The 22,332-nt window shown below is 43.6% G+C and overlaps 1 protein-coding gene across 1 annotated transcript in view; it reads right to left on the bottom strand.

Annotated features, from left to right (window-relative positions):
• ptprga (protein tyrosine phosphatase receptor type Ga) overlaps positions 1-22,332 on the bottom strand; it is a 331,197-nt gene that overhangs the window by 71,951 nt on the left and 236,914 nt on the right. Inside the window, exon 7 of the mRNA XM_056605312.1 lies at positions 6,305-6,462. Within this exon, the coding sequence (XP_056461287.1) occupies positions 6,305-6,462 (158 nt within the window). The remainder of the gene's footprint in view (positions 1-6,304; positions 6,463-22,332) is intronic.

Genomic DNA, 22,332 nt, shown 5'->3' with positions numbered 1-22,332 from the left:
GTGACAAAACTGAGCTCCTCCTCATTGGCACCAAATCCACTCTCTATAAAACTGGTCCCATTTCACTCACCATCGACTCCTCAACCATCACCCCCTCCACCCTGGTACGCAATCTCGGTGTCATCATGGACCCCACCCTTACCTTCACTCCCCATGTCAGCCACATCGTCAAGACCTCATATTTCCACCTCCGCCGCATCGCCAAAATCAGACACTGCCTCCCCCCCCCTGCTGCTGAATCCCTCATCCATGCCTTCATCTCCTCTCGCCTCGACTACTGCAACTCCCTCCTTACTGGCATCTCCTCCCATTCCCTCCATAGACTCCAAATGGTCCAAAACTCTGCTGCCCGCCTCCTCACCCACACCCGGTCCCGTGAACACATCACTCCCATTCTCCACTCTCTCCACTGGCTCCCCATCAAGCAGCGCATCAACTTCAAAATACTCCTCCTCACCTTCAAAGCTCTTCACCACCTAGCCCCCCCCTACCTGTCTGACCTCCTCCTCCCCCACCGCCCCTCCCGAGCCACCCGTTCCTCCTCCACTCTCACCCTGACTACACCAACATCCCGATTAAAAACTTTTGGCGACAGAGCATTCTCACGCACAGCACCCCGACTCTGGAATTCCCTCCCCCAATCTGTTCGCCACTCTCCCTCACTCACAACATTCAAGTCCCGCCTCAAAACATACCTCTTCACCCAAGCCTATGATCTTCCCTATCCCTAGCCACCATTACCCAACTGCCTACACTTCTACCCCCTGTTACATCTCAATAACTCTGTTTTTTTTTCTGCCTGTGCTGTGTATGCTTGTGTTGTCCCCCCCTGTCTGTAATACCCCCCCCCCTTCTTTGCCTGTAAATGTAAATGTGTCCTGCTTGTACTGTCCCCCTGTCTGTAATACCCCCCCCCCCTCTATGACTTTGTAATCTGCGACTTTGGGTATCTGAAAAGCGCAATATAAAATAAAGATATTATTATTATTATTATTATCTGTTCGTTGAAGTACATTTCATTTTCTTGGTTTATTTGTTGGGTTACAGAGCGAGCCACACTATTGTCATTGTGTCTTATTATTTTTGTATTCCTCACTATTATGCATAATTATCTACTCCCACAGTTTGAGGAATAAATACAAGACCCCAAACAAGAAATCTGCCATTTATCAGTGCAAAAACAAAGCATGGGAACAAATAATGCAGACTTTTCTTTAACTAATATTTATAATATTATTATTTTATATTTTATAAGTGACCAAAAATGCTAAAATCAACATCTCCAAATCTGTACACCTTATAGTTCAATTAAAGAGGCATATGTAGACCGGAATTGAGGAGTTCACCAAAAAGTTTAATACCGCTTTGCCCACAGGGGGTGTTTATAACTCTTTGCCAGACCTAAATGGCCACGCCCCCCGCCCCGTTTTATAACAATTTCTGAAACTTGGAATCTGGATCTCATTTGACATGCTGAATCTTTTTTCGGAAGGGGAGTGACTTCGCCACAGAGAGTAGCGTTGTCTTGTTGTCTACCCTCCTAATTTCCGGATTCCCCTATGGTCTCCGTGGTAAACGTCACAATGCTTTGAACTGTATTTTAGGCAAGGCAAGGCAAGGCAACTTTATTTATATAGCACTTTTCATACACAAGGCAGACTCAAAGTGCTTCACATATAAACATTGTCATACAATAAAATAAAATAATAGATAAGTAAAAGAAAAACATATGCAAAGAAATGGGTAAAATAGAAAAAGGCATTTTAGTATTAAAATAGAAAATAAAGGCAAAGTTAAAAAAGCTTTTGAGAAAGTGCAATGTATTTAAGATTTTAGCAGAAAGCTATAGCAAACATAAAAGTATTCAGTCTTGTTTTAAAGGTGCTCAGAGTTGGGTCAAGTCTTACATTTTAGGTGAAGTCTGCACTGATGCAGATTCACGGAAAGGGCTCGGTAAGTTTGGAATCAAACCCTCACGCCCTTTGGAATTCGACATTGGGACAGCCCTAAAGCCCTAAATAATTTCACGAGAACGCACAATAAAGTCTGTGAGTCCGTGAGTACGGACATTGGGATTGGGCCGTTCAGTCTTTACCATTCTGATTGGTGGAGGGCTAGCTTGACTAGCGAATCAGTGAAGCCCGGATGTGAGGATGGTAAACATACCAGCTAAACATAAATTATAAATGTTGAAGTATAAATCAATAAATCAATAAAAATGAATATAAAACGATAAAACGATAAACTAAATTCGGATAAACTCTTTGGCCTGCTCTCAGTTGTATCCACAGCTTCACCCACTTAGTGCATCAAACTTTTCTCCTGATTTTCGGCTTACGTCTTTCTTCCAAAAGAAAAAGCGCGAGAGCTGACAAAGCCAGTATCTTCGTATCAACATCATCCATCGTTTGACAACAGTGACTGGTGATGACAGCGTGCTCTGTGTTTTGGTCTAGAGAGAGGACCAGTGGGGTATCCCACGAACGGAGGTTTAACAAACACAGAGTTAACGCTGAACTCTAGGTTGATTGACCCTGTGTCAACTAAACTAGAGCTGTCGGTTCCACCGCACGTGTTATGCATTAGTTCAATGAAATGGAAGTCTAGGTTCTCCCAGGTTCTCCTATGACGAGGAGAAGGACATTATCACAAGAATAGGGAACGCTAAAGCCTCTGCAACCCAGAGAACCAAAGCCTGGCAGCGGATCGCTGACCACGTAGGCCTATGCGTTAGTTACATGTCAAAAGCATGATCCTTAATATTTGAGCCATGAATCTATTCATTTCCCAGTTAAGCATTCTTAACGTTCCTACCACATAACCCTTTTCTTCTAAAAAATATGTACTCCGATGGCTCCCAAGCGGTCAGTCCAGAATTTAAATTGTCATACCATATGTGTCACTCCTGCATTTAAATAAGCCCTTTTTTTTAAGACAATCGTAAAAAGGCTGACAGTCGGCAGACTGGATCTGGCCCTCAGATTGTCTCCCCCGGTGGAGGAGCTGGCAATAGACATACATTCAGGGCGCCCTGGCATGGAGGGGGTACCTGTAGGTACCTCCTCAGAGAGTCAGGGGCCATGTGGGGCCATGTGGTTGAATGTAGGTTTTTCAGTTTTTCTTTTTTCTTTTTTTGTCTTCGAAGTAACACATGCAAACCGTGTCCGTGCCACAGCGCAAATGTTCCAAATGATTTTCTTTGGTAACTAGGTAGAAAACCTAAAAGGGACAATTCACCAACTTCACAGATCAAGATGGATTAGTGCTTGCAATGGAGCCGCCGGCTACGATCGAACATTCTCCAGTGGATGTAAGTCCGTTAGGACTATTTTATACTTTCTGTTGTAAGCGCCTCTCGGCATAGTACTCAGCCAATATTGCTCTTTGTACGATAGTAGGTCCTTGAAAATCTTGGTCCGGACGTGGATGGGTCATCTGAAAAGACTGAGATGTGCTCAGCATTTCCAACATTATAGATAAAACTACCATTTGCAAATAACGGAGGGCTAGGCAAATAGTCTGGAGTGAGCTGAGACCAGGTCCTCGATTGGTAGTTTTGACTATGTAAGGCTAGAGAAGGCTATTTAAATATGTTAAAGATTTGCGCGAGAATCTATATCTCTCAAGCAAAAAGTCTTTCGGATATGCCAAGATGTCGAGCCGTGGTCTTATTAATCGCTCCCAGCGGATTGCACAAATAATTTGCGCTCCGATATCAACCTGCCTCTCATCAAAAGGGCATTCCATTGTGAACACATTATATCTGCGGTGAACGCGGGTTTAAATACCCAAAACCGGGTTATGTTTCAAACTTAACCTGCGTGAAAACTGCTCCGACCAGGTTTGATTCAGAGCATCTGTTTCTATAGTAATTAACATACCGTGTTCATTTTGGAACGGAAAACCTAGGGTTACCGAAAACCCTGGGTTAACTTACCCGGTTATGTGATAAAACCGGCTTTGTGGAATACCCCACTGGAATTTCCGGTTTTTCGTGCCGCCTGTTGTTTTGGAGACATTAGGCTAAATCTAGCGCAAGCGCAGAATGTACGGCGTCGGCAGTCGGCTATAATCGTGTAGGTGTGTACATCTCATTCCGGTTGAACGAGTCGGCCAGATTAATAGCCCGACTTCATTTACCGACGCGAGTCGGGCAGTCGGCCCGGTGTGTCGCCGCCTCAACAGAACAATGTCACCGCACATTTCTTTATCTCTCTGATGTTTTATTTGTTCTGTGTTTTAGTTAAAGGTTGGGTATGGGATTTGCGAAACGCCAGCACATTTTGAAAATACACAACTCAAATGGTCCTACCCCCTCTCCTTCAACGCTGACTCTGACTCCACCCATTCCAAGTACATGGACGCGCAATCATGCACGAGCGAACAGATGCGTGAGAGTGAGCCATTAGCTAGTTAGCTATCTCCAGTAGCTATCGCAGGATAACAACAAACAGAAGCTTGCTCTGGGTCAAGAGCTTTGAGTACGTGCACGAAGGGGTCGTGCGGGGAGCGGGGGAGGGGGAGTGCAGTACGACCATTTGATTGACGTACTTACTGTCCAAAGCCACTCGGTGGGTCTGGAAATCATTGGCTGAAGTTTTTCAAGCCCTGCCCGTTCCACAAATGATTGACTTTTTTAATTTTCATGTCAGTACTTCTAACTCAGTGGCTGTAAGTGGGTTATGATAAGGATTTCAAGTAATTTTGCAAAAATTGCCAAAAAAGAGAATTACACACCAAACCTTTAACTGTTGTGTGTTAGCATTTTTTGTATGTTTGTCTTTGAGCTGAAAAAAATCAACACAGCTCATCTTGGAAGAAGAGATATTGTGTCTCAATGGGAACTCAATGGGAACTTCCTGGTACTGGAGCGTTGAGGTGTTTCTGAGCAAGATGTCTCATCCTGACTGCTCCTGACGAGCTGGCTGTCGCCCTGCGTGGTCGACACTGCCGTCGGTGTGTGAATGTGTGAATGAATGGTTGTAACCCGCTTTGAATAAAAGGTTCAAAATCCCCTAAATATAAATGTTAATGTAAATGTGATATGCGAATTAGCCACCATTATTAAACCAAACCCAAATCCGCTTAAGAGAAACCCAGAGGTCTAAAATGTGGTTTGCCCATCAAGGACCTCCCCTTAGCTAATGTGGTAAGTTTGTTTTGACAGGGTCAATTTAAATGACAACTGTTGCAGTTGCTCACCAAACAATTTTTACAAATCAAAGGGGAAAAAAAGCTGACTTCGACCATTTCGAAGGTGCACATCTCAGGGTTGTCAAAGTTGGTGAACGTATGGAATCCGCATTTAAGCAGGTCTCAAAATAGCAAAAGGACCTCTTCGGTGACAGGGGATGAGGAAGACTTGTGATTGTCGATTAATGACAAGTCTGCTTCAAAGTCCCCCTGGGACTCAAAACTCGGCCTTGCTCATTAGCCTTGCTAGCATTAGCATGTCAGCATGCTCACAGAATAGGGTACTGGCAGTGGGCTGTCAGAGAGCTCCTCAGGTCATTCCCAGGGCTCAGCCTTCACAGTGGCTGAACATCATTCAGAGAGGCACACGTTTATACGAAGGAATAAGTATCATTAACTGACTTGTCTGATAAAGGACCTCGCACACTCTAACCTTTTCTCTTGATTAAAGCTTCTCATTTTGATGAAAGTTAGAAAGAATAATATAAAACAACCATGTTTGGCTGTACAATAAATACAATCAACATCTAAATGTAGGAGCCTGCCTGACTACATGCTCAGAATGGAGCAAAAGAGATGTGTTATGTGTCCCATGTATCCCAAAAAGGACTCATATCAAATGAACCTTCCTGTCCAGAGTTCGACCCTAAACTCTGTTCGACCTTGAGTCCTCATGTTCCCGCTCAACAATGAGCATTTAAATAAACAGCTGCTCTGCTTTTGTCGCCGTTCTCTGTGATTGATGTGCAATGCAATTACCACTAATATAGTACCATTTATAATAGAACAAAAACAACTCAGCTTGTCAACAAACGTTTTCTGTTTGTTGTTGGATTTCCCTCGATTGGATACTTTCAAAATCAAGCCACCTGTAGATATATAAAATGTGCATATAGAAATGCACATGCATACCTGATCTTCTGTATGCTATTTTATTTTATTTATTAAAACATCTATTCCAATATGTTTTTGTACGTATATCCGCACATATCTTTTTCAGTTATTTGTATTCATTTTCATTTCCTTCTTTCTATTATTCAGGGCGTCTCATTCCCCCGGGGACGGACAGAGATCCTGTGCTCTCCAGCGGGCGGGGGGGGGGGGGTCTCACCTGCTTGTAGGAGACGTAGACAGGCCTGCTGAAGAGGATCCACTCCACCACCTTGCTGCAGGGCGGCGTGGTCAGGGAGCCCGTGTAGCGGTAGTAGCTGCCCAGAGAGGCCGGCAGCAGCTCCTTCAGCACAAAGGGCTCCAGGAAGGTCTCCTTCTCTGTAGGGGGGGGGGGGGGAGAGGATAAAAGCTATCACAATTACCAACATTCAAAATCAATAAAACACAGCACAGATTAATCCAAGGTGACCGCGGGAACTGGAAGCCACCCAGGCCCTATTGCTTTAGCGCCATCAGGTTCCAGTAATGGACACCGTTTTAGCTTTTCCCCTTTGCTCATTCCGGGCCCGGCGACTGGCAGACACCACCAATGCATTAGAGACCTCCAATCAAACCTTAAACTGTTACCTCACACCAAATAACCAACATAGCAACAGCAGGTTGCCAAGGCCGGGCTAAGCACATAAGAACTAAGGGTTTGCACTCACAACAAATAGCCCAACAAAGCCCGCTGGAAAGAATAAGGTTCCTTTTTGAGCGATGTTATAATTGATCGCAAAGGACAAAAAAAACACAGCGCTGGCTTATAGCAATTGGTCTTCTCTTTCAACTCTACAGATCTGCTCCTGCGAGTGTTAAATCTGCGATTCCTTGCAATACTGTTCAAGGGACTAACAGTCTGTTTAGCCATGGTAAAATGAGAAGAATCAAGGGTGAACTTTAGGTTGGTCCCTATGGCCAGACCCCCCGCTGAACAGTGGGCGGTGATCATGTGAAACACTCCAGGGTTTCTGCAATATGCAAGAGGAGCAGCTGTTGTTAAGGCTAAAATAATCTGGAGTGATGTCTCCTACCGAACCATCTTGTCTCAGCTCGGTGTGAATATACACAGATGGCTCATACAAAGCACACACAAATATAGTTACAAGGACAAAAACAACTACCCACCTTTACATATCACGAGACTGATGTATGACTCAAAAATATACAAGGTTTAATTTAATCTCCTGGCACAATTGATTTAACTTCTTGATAAGGTAAGATAGTCTTTGTTTTACTGCAGTCGATTTCTAGTTCAAATACAAATACCATATTGCATACATACAGTCCAGATAACGGCTGTAACCCATACACAGGCACACACACAGTGCCTTGAGAGTTCACATTAATACACGGGTACCAACAGAACTGTCAACATAAATGTCATGGAGGTCTTCCTCATTTAGACTGTTTCTACTATTATTTCTCATAGCAAAGAAATACAAGACGCAACAGAAGCGAAGGACATGGCTAGGCACCGGAAGTCAGAAAACATTAATAATGATTCTAAACAAACATTAAGTCACACCTTTTCAAAGTTGAAATAACGCATTGGGCCCTATTTTAATGGTCTGAAACGCAAGTGAGAAGCGCAAAACGGAAGTAGCTTTGTGGGTGGGTCATCGCCGCTGTTGCTATTATACCGGCGGATAAATGACTCTTGCGCCCGACGCAAATCTAAAAAAGGTTACCCCGAAGTAGCCTAATTACCCTTAGGTGTGGTTTGGCCGTAACGTGAAATAAACCAATGAGAGTGCCATCTCCCACCCCCTTTAAGAGACATGAGCGCATTTGAACTTGACAAGAGTTCTAGTATTGTAGCCTATACATTATCGTTATCGACTTGTGTTCCTAATATGCATGTTTTCCCCCGTTAATGTACATTGCCATGGACTGTATTATGCGTCACGTGTTTAGTTTGCGTTAGTTTAAACAGATAGGGGCACACACGCGCACCTGCATTCATTCATTATTTTTAACTCGCGGTAAAACAATGTTTTCTCACGATCAAATAGGCTACTCATAAATCCTAAAAGTTATGGCCTTGTACACGATGTCTGTGTCAAGAAAATATGTGTTTTCTGTACGTGTTTGCAGATGCATTAATTAAATAAAATACATCTTATTACCGATGTATCGGCTGTTCTTTCCCAAATAATTTAACCAATGTTTATCATTTACCGTAAAACAAGATTCTTTTTTGGAAGGCTGGGATATAGCCTACTTTGCCCGAGATAATTATTGTTATTATCATTATTTTACCGCATGGCATATCTTACTGCAGTGTTCATTCATGCAGCCCCTTTGGAAAAAAAGAATTTTGCACAATCCACATCATCATCATAATATTTCAATTAGGCAAATCGTTTGCATATATGTAATGTGTATAGCTTACTGGTGTGTAAGCTTATGTTGCAGTAGTACGTCAAAATAGCAAACCAAACTGCGCTATCCGCTAATGCACTTAGACCAGGTCAGTTGCGCAACTGCTTTATCGATCTGTAAGATAGCACAATGTGTCATTTGCGCTGGAACACACCTCTGCCTTTCAACGACACGCCTCTCAGGGCGCAAGTTTAGTGGCGCACGCTTGCTGCGGGTGAGAATCGGCTTTGCGCCGGGTGCAGACTTGCAAAGATACATGCTTCGGTGTAGAAAGTAAATTGCGCTGGATGCAAGATAGGGCCCATTGTATCTAGATGTCTGGGTTCAGACATCACCGCGCTCATTTTGCATTAACCAAAGCTGCTAGTGTTGTTTGTAACAGAAAAACCAGAGTGCTGTCTACAGATGTTCAGTGCTCCCTTTTGTTTGGCGGGTGAACTGACCTCCGTCTAGAGCCAAGGACATATTTCCAAGGGTTATTTTTCCAATGGCCGACGGGCTATTTGTACTATAAGTATTTGCAGTGAATTGCATATTTCACAAACGATTGGATTCGTAAAGTTGTAATTAATAAGTTGTGTTCATACTTAATATCTTATTAAGTTGTAATATATTCAAATATAAATTAAATCCCAATTTTCAGTCTATTTGTTGTGAACAGTGCAAAATACTTACTGGGCCCTATCTTGCGTCCAGCGCAAATGACTTTCTACACCAAAGCATGTATCTTTGCTAGTCTGCATCCGGCGTAAAGCTGATTTTCCCCCGCAGCAAACCTGCGCCACTAAACTTGCACCCTAAGTGGCGTGTCGGCGAAAAGAAGAGGCGTGTTTTGGCACAAATGCTACATGGTGCTATCTTACAGATCGATAAAGCAGTTGCGCAACTGACCAACAAATACCTGGTCTAAGTACACTAGCGGATAACGCAGTTGGTGTTACTATTCTGACGTACAATGGCAGGTCGGACCTGCAACCCCGGGGCTGAAAAGGAGTCCTACTCCGGCCCTGAAATAGACCCAAAGCTGCGGCACCAGGAACGTACATCATATGTGTTTTCTTTGCCGTATTTCTGAAGTTGTAGAAGAAAACGCTATTCCATGTGTGAATTAGGCCATATTATTTGGCCATAAACTGCCATTTGAAGTTTGAAATTCATGTGGTCAAGCATCTGTCTCATCGGAGACTGCAAACGCGCTGTCAAAATATCAATTTGTCAGGTTCAAATGCGCTCATGGCTCTTAAAGGGGATGGGAGATGACACTCTCATTGGTTTATTTCACGTTACGCCCAAACCACACCTACGGGTAATTAGGCTACTTCAGGGCAACCATTTTTAGATTTGCATCGGGTGCAAGAGCCGGTACGGGCGTATACCGCTCGTATCGGGCGGTATACCGCCGGTATAATAGCAACAGCATCGGGCGTATACCGCCGGTATAATAGCAACAGCGGCAGAGCGCCGCCCACAAAGCTATTTCCGTTTTGCGCTTCTCATTTGCGTTTCAGACCAATAAAATAGGGCCCACTGTGTCGCAAATTAATGTGTGAATAACTGCACACATTTTAAAACCGTGTCTCAGACTTGCACATCTTTTCTGTGAATAGAAATACCAACATATGTTGTTAACAAATCTGTAAAAAAAAATGTTCAGACTACACTCACAATCTTTTAGAGGGAAATGTACCGCAGTGTATTTCACCTCCTGGCTAAACAGCCAAGCCGACCAGTTGGCCCGAATGGAGCTTTAAGGATTCTGTCGCAATGAGGAAAGGTCAAGGTAAAAGTGTTCCGAACATACAGGGTGTCCTACATTCGTTACGTTGTTACAGTAAAACTCAGACATGTAAGAGGTGGAAGGGTGAGAAGTTGGCTGATGGTGAGATCATCTTCATCACCATAACTACCCTGCTGGTGCCTGTCATGTCATGCAAGCAGACAACGATTACGTCCCAATATCCAATGGAATGAAACCAGTGTGAAAATGTGAAAAGAGAGCGTTGGAAATGACCGATCAATTGGTGACTGGAAAGCAGAAGACGGTAGTGACAGTATGGGGACAGAAGGAGCCGACATGAAACACAACGGCCATGGTATAAAGAGGTTAGATTGTGCGGGAGTGCTGGCATTGTGGCAAGACAACAAAGTCAGAAGACAGCATTGGGTGCCCCAGCGTTAAAAGATGTATTGCCAATCAAGACTTTTACAGTGGCAAGCCTATGGGAGTTTAAAGGCAAAGCAAGGACGATGAATTAAAGGTCCCATGACCACCAGGTGTGGTGTGAATAGCAGTTACAAGCCGTTTTGGAAATCTGCCCCTTATGACACAGGTGGTCACAGCTAATCACATCACACCTGGTGGCATGTCAAGGGACCTTTAATGGACTTGTAGCATGTGTGCTGGTGGCTCGGACTGGGGGGGGGGGGCATTCCCTGGGGGACATGTTGTCTGTAACAAGGAGGTAGCGCTATAGAGGGTGTTTCAGCACTGGGCTGGACTGTGCTTCTGTTGCCTTAGGCCCCGTCCACACAATGCCGATTTCATGGCGAAACCGCAAAGGTCTTGTACGGTTCGGCCTTCCGTCCACACGAAACCGGCGAATCCGCTGACCGAAACCGTAAACTTCTGAAACCACCCTCGAAGGTGGTTTCAAATCTACCTGGTTTCGTTTTGGATTCGTGTGGACGCCTGAAACCGACTGAAACCCTAAACCATGACGTCATCGCCCCACCCCTCGACCCTCTAGCCAATGACTGTTAAGCCCGCGGAGTCTCAGAACTCACAAAAACAAAGTTTTCTGTAGCAGAAGCAGCTCTCCTTATTTGGCCTGGAATGAGTACTACAGCGTTTCTACAGATCTACCCAGTTTCGCTTGACTCCGTCTTTACGGAGATACTCCGAAACCGGATAGATTGAAACCGTAACGGTTTCGCCTGTTTCGGCTTCGTGTGGACGGGGCCTTATAGTCGGGGCTACTTGAAATTCTTGCAGGTGTAGATACACGCACGCACACACACACCAGACAATATTTGTGTGTTGAATGTTTTAAGGGATTTCTTTATTGGAATTCTTTGGATAAATATTAGACATCATACAAATCCTCACTCCACAATTCAAAAACACATATGATTTAAAGTTGTGAATTGAATAATGCAAGAGGACTTGCCCTTCAGTTTTCCTTGATTCACTTGTATTGTATGCATGTAATATCTTAAGATTGGTGGACGAATATCATTATATGAAGGTCAACTAAATGCAAGTCATCTTTCACATCACAACAAATTTGACTTCAGAGGAATTTGGGGATATTACCACACTTTCTATTAATTATTAAAAACAATCAGCAACAAAAAAACAACAACAACATAATTCTGAAAAGAATTGTTCAAATGTCCCATGGCATGAAAATCTCACTTTATGAGGTTTTCTAACATCAATATGAGTTCCCCTAGCCTGCCTATGGCCCCCCAGGTGGCTAAAATATGCGTTTGGTGTATAACGAGCACTAGCTGTTCTGCTCGCCTTTGAAGAAAACAGAGGCTTAAAGTGGAAATGAAGCATGAGAACTGTGACAATTTTTTGGTTGCTTTTTCATTTTTGAAAATACATGGATTTTCATTCAACTTGAAATTGAAGTAGTTTCACTGGAAAATGACATGTTGATAACGACTTTCGCAACTAGGGCGCGGCCATGTTTTAAAAATGCAGGCGCTACGTCATCAGAATGGTTAGCGCTTTCAAATAAACATGTCAAATCTTGGAAGAAGAACAGGGGGGTCATTTTGTATTGCCCCTGGCTGTTCAAACAAATATTATCGGGTAAAAGAGTGGTACAATAGTTCATTTCCATGTCATTCCTGTCAAAAAGCCTAAACTGCTCCAAAGATGGTTAGCTGCATTGAAACGCCTCAGCCGCCGAATAGGATCAGGGAAGAGAGTATGTAGCGACCACTTTATAGAGGCTGATTACATTGAAGAGGGAGCTTTTGCTGTCCCACCAATCGCCTGAAACCAGATGCTGTGCCAACAATTTTTAATTTTAGTGGCTATAGTGCTGGAGACACTGACAGACCTGTCAAATCGGACCCGGGCGCTGCTCTTGAGCAGAGAAAGAGCGCAGAAACGCGCTTGCCAGGCAGAGGAACGAGAGGTAAACTTAGCTTCTAGTACTAGAGAAACAGAGAAATTAGTACACTCACTGTATGAAGATTGTCTTGTTTGCAGACTAGCTCGCTCCATGCTCTTGATAATTTCTAATCCATCGCCAAAATAATCCATTGATTTCGGAAATAATCCATTTGCAAACACCGTCGGTTGCACTATTTTCGCATATTCATGTGCACACCCAAATGGCACGACAATTACATGTATCATGAAATGAACGAACTGTAAGGCAGCGTGGTAGCCCAGCTGCTGCACCCGTGTACTACTTTTCATAGCTGTAAACAACATCCTGTGGACGGGCAGAGCCGGGAGATGTCAGTTATTATCACCTCCACCATATATATATATATATATATATATATATATATATATATATAATGTGCAATATATATCCATTTTGTTGATGCAGTAAGCTACCAGTAGCCGCGTTTACATGGACACATGTGTTCCGCATAGATTTCTATGCGGAACAGAAAATGATCATGTATACGCCTCATTCGGAATACAATTATCTGTTCGGCATAGATTCTATGCCGAATAGAAGAGGTGGTGTAGTCCGTTTTAATCGCCATGTACACACTTATTCCGAATAGATGGGGTTTAACTTAGAGCAGCCGCAGTAGTTCGCAATTGGTCCACTGAGCTCCGTCGGTACTTTTAAGCACACCGAACTTCACCGCTGTCAAGGAAAGTGGATTTATTGCCTGATTCACGTCTTTGTTGTCACTCCGTAAAAGTAGTCCGGTAAGCGTGTCCGGTTGCTAAGCGATGGGACATGGGTGTTTATTAATGACGTGTTCACGTATCGTAGTGTCCGCGCTCGTCCGAGATAACTGTAAATGAGTAGGCTACTACTAGTATTTTTGCAGGCTGAACGTTAAAATACTTCTTAACTTAGAGAGATGGCAGCTGCAGTAGTTCGCAATTGGACCTTCGAGGATTCCTGGTCACTAAATTCCCGTAAGACCACTCTCTCCCACCAGTCTTGGCTGCGGACTCGCATCCAAATTCCTCTTGTTTGCGGCGAAGCTTAGGGTAATATATAATAATACGTTGCTGCGCTGTCCTCCTCCTTCTTAATTGAAGGAGCAGGCAGAGAAAAGCTCTCTCCTGCTGTGCTTTCATTAAAATCAAATTTAAAATCCCCGATAGTGATAAAACATCAATTATGTCGCCGCCGGTCCAGAGATGTGTCAGGTGTGCGCGAGAGACATAACGGACACTTTTGTTACTGCCATGTATACAGTACATTCGGACAGATCTATGCCACATAGAAATCTATGCGGATCAGATGTGCCATGTAAACGCGGCTAGTGAGGCTATGAACCGCTATTTAAACAACATAGAATGTTTCCAACCATTCTCGTGACGTCATCGTATTCTGAAAACAGAGATGGCGGCGCACAGGCTGAAAACATTATAATTTATGCAACTTGTTTGTGCTTTATTCTGAATAATGGGTCATATTTCCGACTTTAATTGTATTTATGGTATATTGAAATATTTAACTAGTGCTATAGACATCGGTTTATTTGATTGCTTCCTTTCCACTTTCAGCGCGCAGATTTGGAATGTGGTCCCATATGTCGTCATCAAGGATCGAAGCTCCTCCCCTTTCTCTGCCTTGCCCGCCCAGAGAATTTGACCCGCCAATGAGACACGGCCGTGCGAGCGCCACGTGTGTGTGTGTGATCGCACACACTGTAACGCAAGTGTTTGCTGTCGGTTCTTTGACGTCTCTTGTATTTCCACAACAAGACTGTAGCGGGGGTTATCTCCGCCATGGTTGAGAAGGAATTGGGGGAAAGGAACTTTGGCTTTGACTCGCTGAAGTACATGAACTGCGACATGCCGCCGGTTGCCGCGAGGCACCACCGCTGCGAAGCACCACCGCCCAGCAGCGGGCAGCCGGCAGCAGGCAGCGCGCGGTTCAGTCTTCTTCAGATTGAAGTGGAAGAACCAGAGATGTCGGAGAACGACAAAGTCGTTTGTGATTCATAATATCGTCTACCGAGGTAAGGTTGGTTTTATATTGGACGTTGGATATTCGACACATTCGAAAAATCTATTTAGCACTGGCTTTGATGTACGAATTTGTGTCTAACTAACTTAGATGTGTTATTACAAGGCCTGTCTATGTAAAGCAAAAAATGTTTTACAAAAAAAACATCTTTTGATTTTATATCATTTTTAATGTTGATAAATGCTTTAAAACGATTATTTACTATTACTATTTACTTACCCTTTTCAAAACACAGAGGGATCTTATATAATTTTTTAATGTTAAATGCTATAAATCTATTATGCGGCTGACCTTTTGACCTACCCATATCAAAACACATCTGGTGAACCCATCTAACTTCCCCACACATAACACAAAGCCTATTTTTTCCAAAAACCCACCTTTTGATTTTATACTATTTCTTTAATGTTAAAAAAGGCCATCAATCTATTATGCGGCTTGACCTTTTGACCTACCCATATCAAAACACATCTGGTGAACTCAGCTAACTGCCCCACACATAAAACAAAGCTTATTTTCTTGATTTTATATTTTTTACTCTCAGAAAAAGGCTGCATAATAGATTTATAGCTTTTCCTGAGTAAAAAATATAAAATCAAAGGGTAGGTATTTTGAGAAAACAAGCTTTGTGTTATGTGTGGGGCAGTTAGTTGATTACACCAGATGTGTTTTGATATGGGTAGGTCAAAAGGTCAAGCCGCATAATAGATTTATAGCTTTTTCTGAGTAAAAAATATATATAAAATCAAAGGGTAGGTATTTTGAGAAAATAAGCTTTGTTTTATGTGTGGGGCAGTTAGATGGGTTCACCAGATGTGTTTTGATATGGATAGGTCAAAAGGTCAAGCCGCATAATAGATGTATAGCTTTTTCTGAGAGTAAAAAATATATATAAAATCAAAGGGTAGGTGTTTTGAGAAAATAAGCTTTGTGTTATGTGTGGGGCAGTTAGCTGAGTTCACCAGATGTGTTTTGATATGTGTAGGTCAAAAGGTCAAGCCGCATAATAGATTTATAGCCTTTTTTAACATTATTTTTTTTTATAAAATCAAATGGTGTTTTTTTTTTTAAAGAAATAAGCTTTGTTTTACATAGGTAGGCCTTGTATTAACACATCCAAGTTGGTTTGACACAAATTCGTCCATCGAAGCCAGTGCTAAATAGATTTTTCGAATGTGTCGAATATCCAACGTCCAATATAAAACTAACTTTACCACGGTATATCGTCTGGAGGCGCACACAGCTTTTGGCCGTGATAATATGTATTATATGATATAGATATCTATGTATTATATGATATTATTTAGATATAGAGCTCCAGGACTGTAACCCAAGTGTTGTACATTTCCTTGTTATTTGAATAACCGTTCTGCTTTTGGTGTTATGGCGCATAACACGTAGGACTCTCGTCTCTGGTATTTCTACAACAAGACTCGTAGTGGGGGTTATCTCGCTTTGTTGGCTTTGACTCCCTCAAGAACATGAACTACGACATGGAGGAGAAAGGGATTGTTGGCCGCGTTTAGCCCTGTACAAAACCATAAGTTACAGAGCATAAAAATAATTAACAGTATAATAAAATGCTGTGTTAAATGTTCATAAATAAATAGAGTTCATAATAATAAAATGGGTTAAAATGTGTGCGGGTTAAAAGCATAAATACAATACGTTTAATAAAACTATTTACAGTTAAAAGATAAATTAATATAAAGGTCTAAGTTTATCAAGTCTAAAATATTTGTGAATTCAGGATATAAAAGAGGAAGAAGCCATGTTTATGTTTAACTTAACCTGTTACATGTCACACGTAAATCATTTAAGTTTTGTTTTGTCTTTGGTTATATTAAAACTTCACAAGCCAATCCGAATAAAGTCTCGACGTGTAAAGGGCGGGACTAGTGCAGCAGGTTAGTGTGGGAGTAGTGAGCACATGTAGAGAAAGAAACCTGACCTGACCTGAGAGCTAAGAGGAGGCATCGTAGTGTGGGAAGCAGTTAAGTTTTATCGTGAGGTCGACTACTCGTGGTCCTGATATAAACTTCTTTGTGACCTGCAAAAAGGTGAATACGATGTGTATGCCTCCATTGTGCTATATCTAACTGTTATAGTAACGAAGAGTACTGGATGTGTAACGCGGTTAGCGACGTGCTAGTTAGCGGTAGCATTCTGTGTTAATGTGCCCGCATATCGTAGTTTTGTATTGTGACTTAAGTTAACGCAAAGCTAATGCTAGTTCGATATGAAATAGTGTTTGATATTATGGCTCATTGGATAATATGCTTAAAGGAGTTGGACGTAGGAGAGAGGGGTTTCCAGCAGATTGCCCTGCTGTTTCTGTGTTTTCTTCCTTGTGACTTCGCCACCGCCATTGCCCACGTGTGTGTTTGGATTGCCACCGCCATTGCCATTATCTTCGTGAGAATATCATCCCCCAATCCCTTTCTGCCCCTACTAATTACACCCTAGATTTCGTGAGTACTGATTTACACATGCACGTGCTTTTATTTTTATTTTGAGTGTAGCGGCCAGTACAGTTTTTAGGCCCCACCGCACACAAGCTTCAAATAACAGGCCTGCAACGGGTTAACCTCATTTAAAGTGTGTTGTTAATTTGATTGTGTGTGGTACATTGAGTTTGCATTGTTGTAAATTGGAGAATCCCGTGCATCTGATTTTATTTATTTTATTTGTTTATTTGTTTATTTTCCTAAAATACATTCAACTAGTATTTCATTTTGTGAATAAATATGTGAATGAATACTTTTACATTTAAAATACAGCTGTGGTGGTCATTTATTAAAATTATCTAACAGTAACATATGAATAAAAGTTGTAGTTTCCTACAACGAGCCCAGGCCCAGTCTTATTGTATTAACCACTCTAGATTTATTATTTAACTACATGGGACAAGGGTTACATAAAATGGAGGCCCCGCTGGGATAATATTAAACTAAAATAAATTAGACAAGCAAAAGTAACATGACCCCACAACTTGAAGAGCATTTATTTAAAGTAACGTGCTAACAGTAACTAGAAGTAATTAAAGTAAAGTACAACAATGGCAGTCCTAGCAAACAGTCCATCACAACGTGAGCTAATTAACTGGTGCAAAGGAGAATCAATAGATTTAAAGCATGCCTTCCTGTTACATGGAGTGCCTGAAGGTGTTTCAAGGGAAGACATTGAAGAAACAGCAGGGACCATCAAAGCTTGGGGAAGAGTTAGAGTTAAGGGAAAAATGTTTCACCATCAACAGCAATCGCTGATGGTGTTATGTGAGTGTCGTGAAGAGATCGACCCCTCTAAAATCCCACCTGAGATAATGCCTATAAGTGGAGGAAGTAGTTGGAAAACTGTCTGCTACACAGAGCCTCAGCTTGATAACTTTGAAGAGAAGCTACTTACCTTTTTGCAGAGTGAAGGGAGAACCTTAGAGGACATCAAAGGTCTATGTTCCCCCACCAAAGAAAGTAACAGCAACCCAGAAGACATCATCCGTGCAGTCGGTGATGTTATGAGCAGAACAAACAAACAACCTGACAGTCACCCATACAGACGTCTGCGGACATTCTCCGGGATCAGTCCCACTCCCACTGGAGAAGAGACCTTAGACAACTGGTTGGAGCAAGCAACACTCTTAGTAGAGGACGTTGAGTGCTCAGACAAAGAGAAACAACGTCGGATACTGGAAAGTCTCAAAGGGCCCGCCTTTGAGATCATTCAAGCTGTGCGCCTGACTCAACCTGATGCTAGAGTACATAGAGGCTATAGAGAGCATTTTTGGTACAGTAGAGTCCTCAGAAGAACTATATCTGTCGTTCAGAGCCCTCCACCAACAGCCTGGTGAGCGTCTGTCTGAGTTCCTATGAAGAGTAGAGAGATCTCTTGTCAAAGTAGTACAAGGAGGTGGCTTACCTGTTAGCGCTGCCAACAGCACTTGTTTAGAGCAGCTTCTTAGAGGGTCCACCTCTGAACTCATGTTGTTACAGTTGAAAATTAGGGAGCGGAGTAGTAATCCCCCTACATTTTTGAACCTGTTAAGAGAAGTGATGGATGAGGAAGGTCGCCAGTCAGCCAGACAAAGCCAAGTGTCACACCTACGTCCTTAGCGTGTACGCACCGTCCAAGCTGAAAAGGAGAAAGAACCTGAATCAGTCTCTAGGAGTGAACTGCAAGCTCGGATTCAAGAATTGAGAGCGCAGTTAGAGCAGAGAAGCAACCCACAACCTCAGCCACCATCTGATGAGTCCTTTAACGGTCTTACAGAGAAACAAAAACAGAGAAATGAGTCACAGAGTGAACTGCAATCACTAAAGAAACAAATGAAAGCACTAGAAAGTAAAATGAGTGTAATGGCAGTGAATTACACATCAGAACAAACACCCCAGCCACACCGATACAAAGCAGCTACGGGTTACAAGCCCGCTCATTCCAGAGTCTCCTCTCCCCGACAAGACAATGATGAGTTTTTCTGTTATCGGTGTGGGGAAAATGGCCACATAGCCACCAGATGTACTGCCCCTGAGAATCTTCAGAAAGTCATTAGAAAGCTCATACGCTTGGCGCGTGTTTCCCCGCTTCCCCACAAAGAGAACCCGCAGCCTGCAGCTGAAGAACACTGTGTAGCTAGAACCAATAAGGTTGACGTCCCAGAGAACAACACTGACTTACCTGAAGGTCTTGTAGGTCCATCATTTATTCACACCATCAAAATTAATGATGTAGTCTGCGATGCTCTCATCGACAGTGGGTCTAATGTGACTATCATCTTTGAAAGCTGGTATAACAAACACTTACTTGATGTCCCGATAAAACCCCTCTCTGGCCTTGGACTCTGGGGCCTTGCTGACACTGAGTATCCTTACAAAGGATATGTTGTTGTTGAGATGGAGTTTTCAGAAGAGATCACTGGTGTGACAGGACGAGTAGAAGAGCTCGCCTTGATTTGTCCTGAGCCAAGAAACCAACAACAAACCCCTGTGCTGGTTGGAACCAACACATCTCTGTTCCGCCGCCTATGGGAACTGGCGAAGACAAAAGGTGACGAGAACACTGTGTACTCAATGAGAATACAGTCTGTTTATGCCCCTGTTAAAGCACAAGAGCAGTCAACAAAAAATGAAGTCTTGGGGCAGATAAAGTGGGAAGGACCCGGTTCACTCTCCATTGCTCCAGGTGCAAAGTACTATGCAACGTGCAAAGTGGAAAGACAGAGTGCCCCATCCAAGGATCTTGTACTGATCGATGCACCCACTGACCAGTTGCTCCCCAACAGTTTGCTGGTACAGCCTGGTGTGCTCTCAGACGCCAACATAGACAACAACAGTTTCACTGTCCTCATTCAAAATGAGTCCAAAAAGACAACTTCAATCCCAGTTGGGACCGTTGTTGCTGAGATGTATGCTGTGGACACAGTTACCCAAGTCAGGCCTTCCGACCTCACAGCTGAAACCATAGACCCAAGTCTCTTTAATTTCGGAGACTCTCCCATTCCCAAAGAGTGGAAGAGTCAGCTTCAGCAGAAGTTAGCTGGGAGGCGGAATGTTTTCTCACTGCATGAGTGGGAGGTTGGTCGTGCAAAGGGTGTTGAACACCACATACGCCTGCATGACCCCAGACCCTTCAGGGAAAGGTCAAGGAGACTAGCCCCTGCAGACATAGACGATGTCCGCCGGCACATACAACAACTGCTGACAGCTGGAATTAACACAGAGTCCCGTAGCCCATACGCCTCACCGATCGTTGTAGTTCGCAAAAAGAATGGGAGCATAAGAATCTGTATCGACTACAGAACACTCAACAACCGCACCACACCAGACCAGTACACAATGCCACGCATTGACGACGCCTTGGATTCTCTATCCGGCAGCCAATGGTTCTCAGTCCTAGATCTGCGCAGTGGCTATTACCAAATAGAGATGGCTCCGGAGGAAAAAGAGAAGACAGCGTTCATTTGCCCTTTTGGTTTCTATCAATTTGAGCGCATGCCACAAGGAATCACAGGAGCGCCGGCAACGATTCAGCGCTTAATGGAAAAAGCTGTTGGTGATATGCATCTTCTGGAAGCTCTCGTGTACTTGGATGATATCATCATTTTCGGCAAGACACTTGAAGAGCATGAGCAACGTCTTTTCAAGGTACTGGATCGACTAGAGGAGGTCAGATTGAAGGTTTCTATTGACAAATGTAAATTCTGCCAGCCTGAGGTTAGGTATGTGGGTCACATCGTTTCTGCTAATGGAATAGCTACTGATCCAGACAAAGTGGAAGTAGTCAAGCATTGGAAAGAGCCCACTCACCTGAAACCTCTGAAGTCCTTCTTCGGATTTTGCAGTTACTATCGAAGGTTCATTGCAAATTACTCTGCCATTGTCTGTCTTTCTGAGCTCACCAAGGGTTATGCCCCCACTTGGAAAGACCCCAATTTCAAAAAGAGTGTCGACCCAAGCAAAGTCTATTTCAAGCCATCAGAGCTTTTCGGAGAACGGTGGACTCAGGCCTGCCAGGCCGCTTTTGAGCGTATCCGTGACTGTTTGATCAATGCCCCAGTGTTAGCATTCGCTGACCCCACTAAGACGTACATCTTACATGTGGACGCCAGTATGAATGGCCTAGGCGCTGTCCTGAACCAGGAATATCCTGAGGGCCTCAGACCAGTAGCTTTCGCCAGTCGGAAGCTTAAAGACTCAGAGCACAACTATCCAGTCCATCAATTGGAATTTCTGGCATTAAAATGGGCTGTCGTGGACAAATTTCACGATTACTTATTTTCACACACCGGGTCAGGTAGTGGCAAAACAAAGGGAGTCCACACATGACATAAAGAGAAACTAGTTTATTAGTAACCCGTTTTTACTCGTTAAAGTAAACATAAGCAATTATATTTAAACAAAAGGGATGATACTTAAAACCAAATGGCGGGTGGAAGACGGAGCCCAGCGCCCAGCCTAGAAGCAGCAAAAGAGAGCCTCAACACATGGCTACCCAGCCCTTAAATCTCTGGATCCCTAGGATCCACAGGTGTGGCCAATTGGCCTGACGCCCTTTCCCAATCTCCACCCACAACCAATAGGCAGAGAGAGGGGCAGGGCGTCACACCCCCCCCCTACAGAAAAGGGGCCCCACCACATTATCCCGTCCACTCCTCCCCATCTACCCCCGTTCTCCACTCAGCAACCTGGATCCTAGGAGCACATTAAGAGTAGTGAGAAGGTAGACATTTTCTTGGGGTTGGAGGGGGACCAGAAGGTGGAAGGGGTGGAGGCGGAGGGAGGAGGAGGCGCTGACAGGAGACCAGGCCGGGCCAGTCGTGTTTCAGGTGGTCTTTGACATCCTCCTCGTCAGTGTACTCCGAAGGCCCGTCCCCGGGCTTCAGCAACCGACCCACGTAGTCGTACTTCTCCATGAACTGCATCTCCCACTCGCGGACGCTCTCCATCTGCACAGCGTTGAGGTCCGACAGGTCGTCGTACTGTTCCAGCAGCGTGTCCTTCTCCAGGCAGAAGGTGTAATAAATGCACAAATTTCCTTTGCCCGCTTAGACAGGGGAACCTGCCAATAACCTTTCAAAAGGTCAAACTTAGTCACATAAACGGCAGACCCCACCTGATCTATACAGTCTTCCATGCGGGGAAGA

The sequence above is a fragment of the Gadus chalcogrammus genome, chromosome 13 (genome assembly GCF_026213295.1).
Source record: "Gadus chalcogrammus isolate NIFS_2021 chromosome 13, NIFS_Gcha_1.0, whole genome shotgun sequence".
Taxonomy (NCBI): Eukaryota; Metazoa; Chordata; class Actinopteri; order Gadiformes; family Gadidae; genus Gadus; species Gadus chalcogrammus.
Note: the sequence above shows the minus strand (reverse complement) of the source record. Positions and strands in the feature narration are given on the sequence as shown.